Source organism: Accipiter gentilis, chromosome Z, assembly GCF_929443795.1.
Source record: "Accipiter gentilis chromosome Z, bAccGen1.1, whole genome shotgun sequence".
Taxonomy (NCBI): Eukaryota; Metazoa; Chordata; class Aves; order Accipitriformes; family Accipitridae; genus Astur; species Astur gentilis.
Window position 1 is genome coordinate 56,732,804 of NC_064919.1, and position 13,007 is coordinate 56,745,810.

A 13,007-nucleotide genomic window follows, 5' to 3' on the forward strand; every position below is an offset into this window, starting at 1 on the left:
CAGAACTGGTCTACCTGCCCAATTGCCTGATTTATTTGTGATAATTTCATGGTTTAGCAATGCAGTAAAAGGTGCCAATTAAAAAAGGAAGGGCTAAATTACACATTTAATTTATAAATCAATAAAAAAACCCTTGCATTAAGTGCAAGCTTGAATATATCATAATCAGTGCTTCTGATTCTTCCCCACAACCACCCTTCACAGCAAGAACCTGACAGTATCGTGGCATGTTCCACCACAATGAAAACATTTAACCATTTTAGTGTTAGCCAGTCTGAAATTCTGAACAGTAAGACAGCTTCAAAACAGGTGGCTAACTGGTGATGGAAGTAGGTCAACATTTTGAAAAATAACTCCCAAGTGAAAGTACTAGACAACTACTGTATGTGCAGCGCTTTCTGAGGTTTTTCTTACTCCTTTCCATGTTCAGTGCCAAAATGGTGGACTACCAGACCTTTAAACTAAACATTAATATGTAAATAATTCAGGCTACCCAATCTGGATTCATTATTTTCTGCTCTGTTCAATATCAGTTCTGACTTCAAATGAGGTTCACCAAAGATAAAACACACAGAAAGCCTTTTCAGGTCAAAGACATTTTTTTGTAATGGGACATTACTTAGGAGGTACAAAAGATTTTTGAGACAACATTTTTTAATTACAATCATTTTTGACTACCTACCTGTTAGAGATTACTGAGTGATTGCTTTTCTAAGGGAAAAAAATCCTGCAACCTGTATGAGTAATTTAATTAGCCTACTATAATCCTAGTTAAAGCAAGGCAAGGAAAATCTTGCCTGTCTAAAAGACATGCACTTACTACTTGACATTCATTTATCTCTATACATATAATTAGAATTTCTTAGTTTTATCCTTTTTTCATTTCCTGTATTTAAATAAATGCTTAATTCATAAGAATTAATAAGCGTTCATGTGAAAAATCTATTAAGTCCAGCAAGAAACTCATGGTTTGACGCAACAAAGATTAGTAAATTATGCTGATCCTTCAGAATTTTATGAAGGAATAGATTGATGATACTCCATATGTTGCACTAATATGACTAATGTCTCTTGAAAATGCATGAATTTCAGAAAGAAAAAATTTCAGTATGTTAGGCATTCACAAACAGAAACCAAGGCCTACATCCTTGACCTAAGGCACTATGCCAGACAGAATGTTTCTTGGAAAGCATGAAATGTAAAAAACAGCTAAATGATGCTTTGCTAAGCATTAGCAACATTAATTTCTGCTTTTTAATCTGCTTTATCTTGTGTCAAATGGGTTCCTCAATGCTTTAGAAACAACCAGCTATGCAAAGTCCTGCAAATGAACTCTGGATAAGCACAGATAGGGGCAGTTTAGACACAGATTTCACACCTCATTATGAAAGAAGCTGACAAATAGGCAGATAAGACTACTTTGAGAGCTGTAGTGTTAGCAGTGAAAAATGACAAAAAGCATCTGTGTAACAAAGTAAGGCTTTTCAGAATGTGAAGGTAATTCTTCATATAATGCAGGCACAGAGGAGACAATGAAATTCAGAAAATAATGCAAGAAAGGTATTTTTTAGCATTTTAGCATTAATTAGCATTTTGTATGGACTGATAGCTAACAATATGGAATAACAGATGGAGAGGAAACTGTTGCAGAATAGGATCTGTTCTGCAAATCTGAAACACTGGTAAGAGGTATTAAAGATACGGCCCTTCAAATGATGTCAAGTATGTCTTTAGTATCAGAGGTAAGAAGAGTGGACAAGTAACACATCTGAGTGAAAAGGAAGATATTTGGTAGCTATCGTATAGCAAGATACTCGAACTCTTTCACATATGTTGGAGGTCCAAGCAGGTCCGAAACCAGAAGGGCGCTTACACCTTGGAAACGTGACAACTTTTGAAAACGGCAAGTTTCATGGTGCTAAGCATCAGGTTTTCAGCTACATACTCAATCCAGGTAACTCACAATAGAGAGACACTCAATGTAATGGCTGTAACAAACTTGTTATGTTGGATTCTCCATACTATTGAACAGAGTTGGGAAAACTGAAAAGGAACTGTTCCCTTGGTAACGTAGTCAGCATGGCATGATAATCCAGAAAATTTATATAGGATACCACATCTCCTTTGTACTAGGGTTCACACTGGATTCAGATGACTCAGGTAAACTCAGCAAACTGGTTAATAAAGCAGCAGGTCATCCACACGTATCTAGGTAAACTGCAACTCACAACGGCCTTTGGATATAAAACACTTTACCTCAGACATGAGGCTCCTATTGCCACTTGATTTGGATTTAAAGCCATTTAAGTATGCAGTTCACTACAGTACTGGCACTGCACCCTTGGCACTGGTGGAAGTGATCAAGTGCTTTCACTGTGCAATGCACACTAAGCAGAGGTTCTGAAACAGTATATTGTCATCACAGGCCTTAGGCAAGTCTAGTGAGCTAAATACTGTTTATTTCCAATTGGACTATTTCAAACAAGTGGAGTAACAGTTATACTGACACCTTGGAACTGATTACCCACACACAAGATTAATGCAAAGACACAGAACATTTAAAATGGACAGCAAGCCATTTCATGAAGTGGTTTGTGAATGCTGTGTTCCAGGCACTGAATGGGTTTGGTATAAAATATCAACGAACCTAAGCAATGAGTATATTTGCCTGGGGTCCCTTCTGAGTCATTAGAGATGCTATTCTCTTTTATACTCTCAGAATCTTTTACAAGAGGATGCGAATGATCACAGCAGATATTATTCTCCAAGAGATTCTGAATCTCACTTCAGAGATTTCCCGTATGATCCTATATGCAAAAGCACTTAAAGAAGAAACAATCTTTGTTCAGATTAAACTAAGCATACCACACAATTAATTGACCATCTTTACAACACTACCTCAACCCAACAGAAACATGGATCTTGAAACTTTTGAAAATAATCAGCAGTTTTAACCCCTATACATAACAATGACACAAAATAGAAGGGCAATTTTTCAACACAGAAGTGAAATTTCTTCAGCTGCTTGATTTGACGAATAGACAAGTCAAAATACTTTTATCATGAACACTGTGATTGCACAATCACTGTTAATGTCCAATATCTAGTTTTTAAATTTTACTCTATTCTGAAATAATTCTTAGATTTTAAATTCCTGAAAAATTTCTCAATTTCTTCAGCTAACTTTCCTATTATGGTTACTATCAAGAACAAGACCAGAAGATTAACAATATTAACATATTTAAGACTCTAAAGCTAACTAGTGTAATACTGTATCTTAAATAGGTAAGCTATGTAACTTGTCACTAAAATTCAAGGTTAAACTTTACAAAGAGAGATTAATGTGCAAACATTTTATATGCATGTAATTAAGAATGAGATTAAGCTTCATGTACAAAACAACTTCACCCAATGCTCATTTTGTAAACTATGGCTGTACCCCTTCTCAATCTTGAGGGTAAATCCTGTACTGACAGAACTCGTCGTTACTGAGCTCTCCAATACATCCATAACATTCCAATTTGAGCAAAGTTGCAGGCAAGTCTGGGTCTGCAGGATTCTAAGTTTCCAAAGGCACAGCATAAATATGGCATGATCTGAAAGCTAGAAAGTGAATTCTATTTCCTGCAATACATTTTTGCAATTATTTTACCTCAATAGTGAACTGTTAATTTAAAGCCACAAGAAAAGCATTAAGATGGCAAGTCAGCAGTGTGCATAAATAGTGCATAAAGTTTTTAAACATACAATAAAAGTCTTCCAAAATGTATTTATTTCTCAATTTTGTAAAAATTTATACAGAAGTACGTACATCATACCACTAAAATTCAAGTAAGAATCACCTCTCTTTTCTTGTTGTCATACAATAAAGTGACTAGATGTGATCAGAGGATTTTATCTGAAGTTTTATTAAAAAGTTTCATTTGGAGAATGAGATACTATACTTAGGATACTTATAAGTACAGAATTTGATTTTTCTGTGGATATTTGTACGGGAGTTTAATTTCAACCTTTTCCAAAAACCAGGGAAAAAGGATGTAAATTGGGACATAAAATCTAGTATATGAAAAAAGAACTAAAGAAAAACTAATTCCAAAAATGCACCTGCAAAAAAATATTTCTGCCCTGTGTCCTTAGATTAGAGAATTGCAAAGAAGCTGGCATTCATACAAATTTTTAGGGCATCTTCTGCAATACTTCTCCCCAACTATGCCTCTTCAAAATTATATATGTCATCTAGACTATGACAGTACTTAGGCAGCCACAAAAACACATGATCCCAACATCACTTAGGTGAACTGGAAAAGACATGCAAAGGATCCAATTAAGTTGATGAAATATTTTTAATAATTACAGCAGCAGAAATAAGTGGGCATCAGTATCACATCCAAAAAGTTAAAAAAGGAGTCTGCAGCACCCCAGAACAGCAGGTGCCACCGCTGAGCAACAGTGATCTTAGGGTCCACTGGCTAAGGGCCCTAGAGCTTGGTTTGGGGTTGACTCTAAGGACGTAGTAATGTATCTCAACACCAAGTACCTCCTCATGTGACTTTTTCAAAAAGACTCCTTCAGAGGCAATGCTCTGCAGCAGCAGCAGCTGGTAGGTGCCGTTGGCAAAGAATACATTACATTCTGATGCTATTTCAGATGTTTATTTCTTTCTCCAGTGCCTTTTTCCTTGTGGTAAACAGCTACGCATGTTTTAAAAAAACGGATTGCTTACTGCTTTATCCTTCACCTGATGCATGATTCAAAATTCCACCTGATGGAGCAGAACTGCAGGAAGGGATATACCCTGTGTAAACATTACTTAATTGCAGAAAACAGCAATCTATTCATAATTAAATGTTGGTCAACATCATGAGATGAAAGTTGGATGCAGTTACTGTTTTGTTTAGCAGCATAACATCTTTCATTGCATTTCTTAGATGTTAACATCCAAGTAGAATTTTTTCCCAGCGCCTTTGGGGATCATAACACAAGATACTGAGACCTCCTAAAAAGTTCTGAAAGTGCTCATAAGTAGGAGTCAAGAACCTTCAGAACTTCATAGAATCAAGTAACATGTACCTTTTACTCTTGCTTCATTAAAATAAATGTATCGCATATTTAGAAACACAACAAACCCAAATGAAGAGGCATCTGTCTTGAAAGCAATAAAAATCATGGCCAAAGCAGAACATAAAATATATTATTTGCATATAATTACACTACCAGATTTTAAATAATACTAATTCAGATTCCAAAAGTATACTGAAATTTAACCGCCCTAAACAATGTAAAATCCAGCTATAATTGACATACTTTGCTTAAGTATGAGCATAAACATTCTTTAAGAAAGATTTCCTGATTTCCTTACACAGTTTTCCCCCAAATACTAAAAACTATTCAGTTTGTAATCAGTAGTAGTTCTTTTTTGACCGTCACATTTGCATAAACATTAGCTTTAGGATGAACAACAAACATAACTCTATCTTTACAAACATTGACACATTAGAATAGCAAAACTGCTGCTTGCATAAATGACATACCACTTCATCTTCAAATCCTCCAGCTAATACAAGTGAATAAGCTCCATCATTACTGCGCCCATGGATGCCACCCACATGTGGTCTGTGAACACCTGCTTCGCTCACCTGGTAACAGAAAAAAAGCCAGTTTCTAGCATTTTTTTTCAAACAATCAGTCATCTAACAATCACTTTTAGCAATCAACTTACTGCTTAAAATATTGTACAGAGCTGTTTGTGTAAATAGTTAATGTAAAACTGTGATTAAAGGTGAGAATTCCACTTGTTTTTAAGGAAAAAAAGCCAAAAGTAAGGACACCGAAAAAATAGAAGGACAACGTAGGACAGTGGTGGCACCAGAAGATGTAAAGGTACATTTTCTTCTTTGGGAAAAATCTCCATAATTCCTTCTATAAGCAGTAGTTAAGACTGTATTCACTGCTATACTCCACTTGCACAGCCATTTAGAACAAACCAAAGCAGATGGAGATCTGCCAGTTTGGTAACATTTTACAATTTTTAACTAAGGAAGATCACCGTGACCAGTGTAAGGATTATTATGTCAGGTACTATTAAGGTAAAACAGTGTGTGACCAACACATTGGAGTATTATCACACTGCCTAAGGAAACACAAGAAGCCATTCCAGCAACGTATGGATCATAAGCTAGTTCTCCAACCAGGATAACTCTCTGGTATTGAATGTGCAACTAAGCCACAAACAGACCACCTGAGAGCTGCAGCTGTACCATAAACTGGTAACATCACTAAAGTCTGCTGGAACATCTCTCCCACAAAAAATTATTTAATAATTTTTTCAAACCAAATTATATTAAAAAACCAAAACACCTATATGAATAAAAAAGAGGCTACATATTAAATTATGTATTTTCTCAGTACATGATGCCAAAAATACTATTGATAGAATGAAGGTTCCCAGCAGAAAACCAATTAGGATCCTTCTTCCTACCTTCATACCCTCCTTCAGACCTTGACTTTGCCTGTTTTTCTCATTCTGCCGCTCTGACTCCTGAACTCCTTTTCCGAATCTAAACTTTTAAGCAACTTCCATGTAAGTTTACATTCTTCTGCTATAGTCTTGTACTTTCATAATACAATACATCAGATCAAAGGTCCAGCTGGCCAGAAATGCTGTCTCTAGTAATAGACAAGAGCTGTGCTCAATATGAAAACTACATAAGGACACAATGATACTTCCTTGCACAATTTCTCAGCACCCAGCTGTCTGTGGCTCAGACTTCCTAAAAACTTTTGGATTCACAGTATTAAACAGAGAAAAGAGTTTACAGTGGTACCGTTTGCCATATAAATTAGTACTACTTTTGTTCATTTTGAAGTGGGCAGCTGACCTTTTTTTTGGATGACTCCCTTTTGCATTACAAAAGTATGTGTATTGGCCCCTAATCACTTTTTTCATACTGTACATCATTTTGTAGCCATCTACACTACACCACCTTTTTAACATTCTTCCAGAATGAAAAGTCTTTCCAGTTGAATGAAAGCCATTCCATTCCTTTAATGATCCTGTTTGTTGTTAATAATAAATTTTATTTTCCTGACCCTTACAAATTATATAGTTAGAACTGTTCCCCACCCCACATTTACTATCCACAACTTTGCACTCTCACCTAACTTTATCAGTTATTTGCCAATTTTTCCAGAGCATTTATGACTTGGTGAATAAAAAGGCCCCACTATCAAACATCCTTTCATTCATTCCTCCCTCCCTTCTTTCATGTCCAGGTTCTATCAATTAAATTTAGGTTTCTGGTAGGTGATTCACCCCAAAGGTGAACTCTGGTAAGTAATTCATGCCAAAGATGCTCTTCAGATGCTCTCTCCAGAAGCAATACTTAGTCAATTTCCTTCAAGGGAAAAGTGAGTTTGTGTCATAAAAAACTATGCAAATAAGAAGTAAAGAAACGACAGTCTCTAAATTCTCATAGATTTGCTGAGACAAACTCATTTCTCATACAAAAGACCAGTCATATGAGAAACAAAAGTGTAATTTAGCTTTCTATGTTAGAAAGCATTTCAATCTTTAAAAAAAGGACAAAGTATTTAATTTGTAAACAAAATTAAATAATTATGTAGAAATGGTAATTGCCTTTTGATGTGTAGTTCACACATACATATATAAAAATTAGCACTAATTTTCTGACAAAAGCAGTTTAATTCTGTTCCTTTTTCCTACCAGCACTAGAAAGGTCTGAAAACTATTAGCTTTTGTGTTACCAATGGAATTCCTTACAGAAGGGCGAACTAATAATTTCAATTATTATTGAAGCAGTGAAAATAAAAGTTGATTTTGAGATTATGAGTTTGCCTAAGTGATTTTAGAAACTACACGTACTTATGAGATCCTACTTAATCTGGAAGCCAACAAGAAGATAACTGTCTATTTTAATTCCTTTCACAAAAAAAGTTCTTCAAACACAGGAGAGGTCAACAAAATATCCCAAAGAATCAAAATTGAATTTTCCTCTTAATCAAGTCATTTCATATAAAGCCACTGGTATGATGAACAGCATAATATTACATTAAAAATTTAATTTGCTTCACCTAAGGCTTGTATTCATGGTATTGTTGACAATGGACATCAAGGTGAGAAAGGCACAAAGAACTAGTTTAGGTTTCAAGTGCTTCAATGTGATTTCTACCAAAGAGAGAAACTGAAAACTGTTGCTAAGGGGAAAATGCCTGCTGCTAACCATATCAGCTTCAAAACTTGCATGGCCTTCCAAATCCAGAATTCTTCACGCAGTACTGGAAGACACTGCCATCAGAGGAAAATTGCCTACCAACTGAATAATAAAACATCTGTTTTCTTCTCATGAGAAAGCAGGTGATGAGAAGTTCAGAAAATAAATCAGAAGAGGCTTTTGGTTCTTGGCTTGCCCATCTTCAAGCAGTTTAAAAAAACCTGTTTCTATTCTTCCAAATATGATGGAAACATTCAATTACAACCATTTACACAGGCAAGACACAAAGAACTGATTTTGAAAATAAAGAAGTATGTATTTCCCTGACTAAAACCAACAAAAAAATCAAAGATAGATCAAAAATCAGTACTATCCAATAAGGCTGAGAGAGAAGGAAGTCTGCAGTTTGCTGGACACTTTGAAACCACAAAAAATCAGTACCGTAACAAAATGAAGTTGTTCCATCCTCCCCACCCCTCTGGGTATTGGCACTGCGCTTATATAACCAAAATGTGAAATGAACTAGGAAAACTAGCTCCCCTCCTACCCCAGCCGGGATTATTTTTCTGGCAGTTTTTTTACCAATCTGGTTTATCATAGACCTTAAGAAATATTTGCAACAGAAAATGAGACAGTGCAAGAAACAGCAAAGACTGAATGGACAGCTAATTTCAGTAGCAGTACAGGCTTACACTGGTTTAAGCTGTTCATTGGTCTAAAAGAAGGCTTGGACATCTGTTACGTATGACCAAAAAACCCAACAGTGACTCACTTTACAGCAATAACATCTAACATTTTCAAAATCTACAGTCTACATCTCCTAAGTAGGATAATCAGTTCATGTTAAGTACACTTCAGAAAATACTTTACTTTACTCACTAAGTATCCCACTTAGAATTTTAACGTGTGAAATTTGTTTATCCTAATGACAACAGACTTCTTATTAATTTGTATTGTAAAATCAGTATACTTCAACCTTCACTACTGTCGGCATCACTTCCAATATTAGAATCATAATGTATTTGCTTTATTTAGTCCTAGTGAAAATGGTGATTGTGAATCTAAATTTATTTTAGTGCCCAACCCATTCATTATTACTGTTACTTACTTCAACCACAGCTAATACTGAAACAACATACCTGAACTCTGAATTTCCAGGTTGTCCCAACAGGAACACCAGGTATAGGTCCATAATGATTTGAAGGAACAATAGTGCATTCCTTAGTGCGACCAACACAGGCCATGCCCTAAAAATACATCGGACAAAATGAGTTAGTGTTATAATATAGAATGCTATTTGCAAATTCAATGCGGATATCAAGAAAACTGATCATTATAACAAACACATACTTTAAAATATGTTAACAATTATTAAAAGGAATGTTAATTAAGTAATATGTGTTTAGGGAAGGGATTGGGGGTTGTTTTTTTTGTTTTTACCTCTAGTCACCTTAATAATTCTTCTACTGCTTTAACTGCCAGTAGATAGTGGGCAGGATTAAACATTGTCTTATTGTCTGTGCAACCCAGTACTGAATTTTGTGTAGTGCATATATAAGTAGAATTATAGATGTAGCACATACATGAACAATCAGAGTAACAGCTATTTCTAAAACACACTCTACCTTGCCCCAGTCTCTCTGGCTTTCAGTACTGGCAGATGGCATCTTTGCTTTCTTTTTACTCTGTTTGAGCTTTTCTCCAGCCTTTACAACTTCATTAGAATCATTTTTGCAGGAAGGACAATACCTAAAAAAAGGTTTTAGTAAATTCTCAATTACTTCATAATAATGGCAATACATTTCTTGTAGCCAAAATAGTGTCAATTTGTTTATCTTGACCAAATATTTCAAGCTAGCAAACATATACCAGTCTTAAGCAGCTGAAGCCTATGGCTTAAAAAATGAACCAACATGAACAAATACTATCAACTTTTAAAAAAGGGCATTTCAGAATCTTTGAAGGTAGAGTGCTAGAGGCAAATCATCTAACTACTCTTTCTCACATGATATGTGAGAGGTCCCCATGTTTCCTGCATTCTCTCTTCATTCTGTCCTCCTTCATTTAGATCATGTAAAGGGGAAGACAGCTGAGATTAGAGTACACTATTAGCCAGTACTCATGGTTTGTTTCTACGTCCTGCCCACTCTACCCTTATTTTTTGCTTGTAGTGCAATATATTTCACTGCAGACAACTGAATGTCAAAAACAGCCAAGGTATCGTGTAATGTGTGTAGAAACACACACACATACATGCACACACTCACTCTACTCTACAGCACTGAAGCCACTTGGAACGTAGTGCTGAGACTCATTCCAGCTAACATAAAGACATCCTGGTAGGAAAGCAGGAGATACTGTATGCAGTGACTACAGCAAAGAGAGAAAGGGAGTACACTTGTCCTTTTGCTGCTTCTAATAACATTTTTATCCCATTCAGGAATGCCAATGCAAAGGCAATTGCCCATGTTTCTGGCTCTCATAGGCTGGGTTTGGCCCATATGCCACTAGTGGAGGAAGCCTGATCTACACTTAGATCGATAACCTAGTTTAGATAACTACCACTACTACTAGTGCTGCTGGTTTTGATTTATTAATTAACATTTGTATGTGGATATGAATAGAAGAATTAGTGATTAATGTCCACAGGAACAGATTTCACTACGTCAATAAAGGTGTTGAACCATTAAGACCGTGAAGCTATGTAGATAAAAAGAAATTTAAAATCATACAAGATGCTGAAATTGTCTAACACTAAGACTTTTAATGATATTACAGCTATTTAAAAAAAAAAAAAAAAAGAGTATGCAATGACCAATTAAAAGAAGGAACAAGACATAATGCAAATTCACAAGCAGGCATTCCCTACTTCTTGATAGGGTAACCATATTACCTTAATATTTTTTAAACTGAGTTTTATATGGAATATTAAATAATGTTTTGCATATAGAGCACTTAATCTCTGCAGGAGAAACTCATCATCCTTTCCCAAACTGCAGGCTTAGTCCCTGCAGAGTTTGCCAAATTTTACACTGTAAAAATACTAAATGGAAATTCTTCCACTTCTAAAACAAACAAAATCTGTCAAGAAGTTAAGGATCAGACAGCCACAACTCTTTGCTAGTATGCAAGAAGAAGGGAGAACATAGATCTCTTCTTAGGTAGGAGACACTACTTTGCCCAGTGCAACTGCACTCCTTCTACAGACAACTGAGCATTAAGATTTCACAGGGCTGGCATCACTAAGTGTCCCAAAATTAACTTCACAAGCCAGTTCCATAACAGTACCTCTCTCACCAAGTTACTTCATCCACAGATGCAGCTGTCTACTTACATGAATGAATCTTAAGACTCATATTATTACACAGCACACAAAAACAAGTTAAAAAGCTTTATAGCCATTTTTCAAGACAATATAATGATATGAATTAAACATTTACTACTTGTGGAAATTCATAATTTTTTGGCCAGGAATGTAAGTGGAAGGGTCTAAAAGCGCACTTAACACATGACCTGAGGGACTCTAAGGACCATGTTCTCAATCAATTTAATCCTTGTGTGGTTGTCTACAGAGAGCCAAATCTTCCATATGGAGGAAAAGAGTCCTGGGGCCCTATGCAGTGCAGTTACAGGGATATTACTGGGAGTGGGTAGGGAGATCTGAGCAGTAATGGCTACACTTTGAAAACTTCGGTTCTTCAAACTTTCTCTGTAGCCTTCTGAAATAGATGTAGGGTAACTCATAAGAATGTTTCATAAGAAGCTTTAGAAAGAGAATGGGTGCCAGTGAAGACTAGAACAGTAATACCTAATCTGAAAAATCATTTGAAGCACCCAGCAGACCAAGATAACCTTAGCACACTAACTAAACCAAAGAGACACTGACAGCTGGTGAGATTTCAGTATCAGTATCCTGATGTGCCTATCAAGCCTTCTGTGTATTTGAGGGTGTAGAAGAACCTAGAGAGAATAAATTGTTTTCAGGGTAGAACAAAGGATTTGGGTTTTTTGTGGGAGCAGGTCACTGATTTGAGGCATGTATATTTTCTTTATCAGAAACTTTCCTGTGACTAGTACTGGAAAACAGATGAACTTTACTGTTACTGGAGTACTAGATTAGAGCTGGTTCTAAGAGTAAGGGGCAACTGAAGAATGGATAGAACAGATGTGTACTTCCACACAGATGGTCTCATTGAATATTCTGAATGAAGGAAGTCAAAAAGAAACTTCTCAGCTGCTATTTCCAAAGGTCGGGTACAATCAGGTAAGAATACTCCTTATGGGCTGCAGTCAGTAATAAACTGATTGTGCGTTGAGAATGGTTTCCAATACGTGACATTAACTCACTTATGTTGACAAGTATTAGGAAGCAAGATGATGTCATGCACAGAAGACCAGTCTGCCTTGACAGTAGAAAACTTGTGGATAGTTCAGACTAACATGCTGTGTAATAAACACTGCTGAATAAATACTGTGATCATTTTGCATATGCAAGAAGTGGAAGGCAGACAGACAATATTCAAATAAATGCTGTTTTTAGTTCCAATGACCCATACATATTTCTAGTAGGTACTGAAAATATTTTTTATGTAGTGTTTCAAGCCAGCAGCTCCTCCAAAAACAGTGAATACAACTCTTGCCAGTGGACGAATTTCATGTGAAAAAGATCAACTTCCAACAACAGTATCCCTGTGGCCAAATGTACAAACTGAGAAACACCTACCGATGCTAATGGTCTCAGTCATTAAATAATACATTGACATAAACACAGAAGGA

General features: G+C 35.9%; 1 protein-coding gene across 3 annotated transcripts in view; it reads right to left on the minus strand.

Moving 5' to 3' along the window:
- The window catches only part of UHRF2 (ubiquitin like with PHD and ring finger domains 2), a 93,958-nt gene that overhangs the window by 14,724 nt on the left and 66,227 nt on the right, over positions 1–13,007 (minus strand). For all 3 annotated transcript variants that reach the window (XM_049794304.1, XM_049794303.1, XM_049794305.1), the window contains exons 7-9: positions 9,857–9,980; positions 9,371–9,478; positions 5,532–5,636 (exon numbers count right to left, since the gene is read on the minus strand). In XM_049794304.1, the coding sequence (XP_049650261.1) occupies positions 5,532–5,636; positions 9,371–9,478; positions 9,857–9,980 (337 nt within the window). The remainder of the gene's footprint in view (positions 1–5,531; positions 5,637–9,370; positions 9,479–9,856; positions 9,981–13,007) is intronic.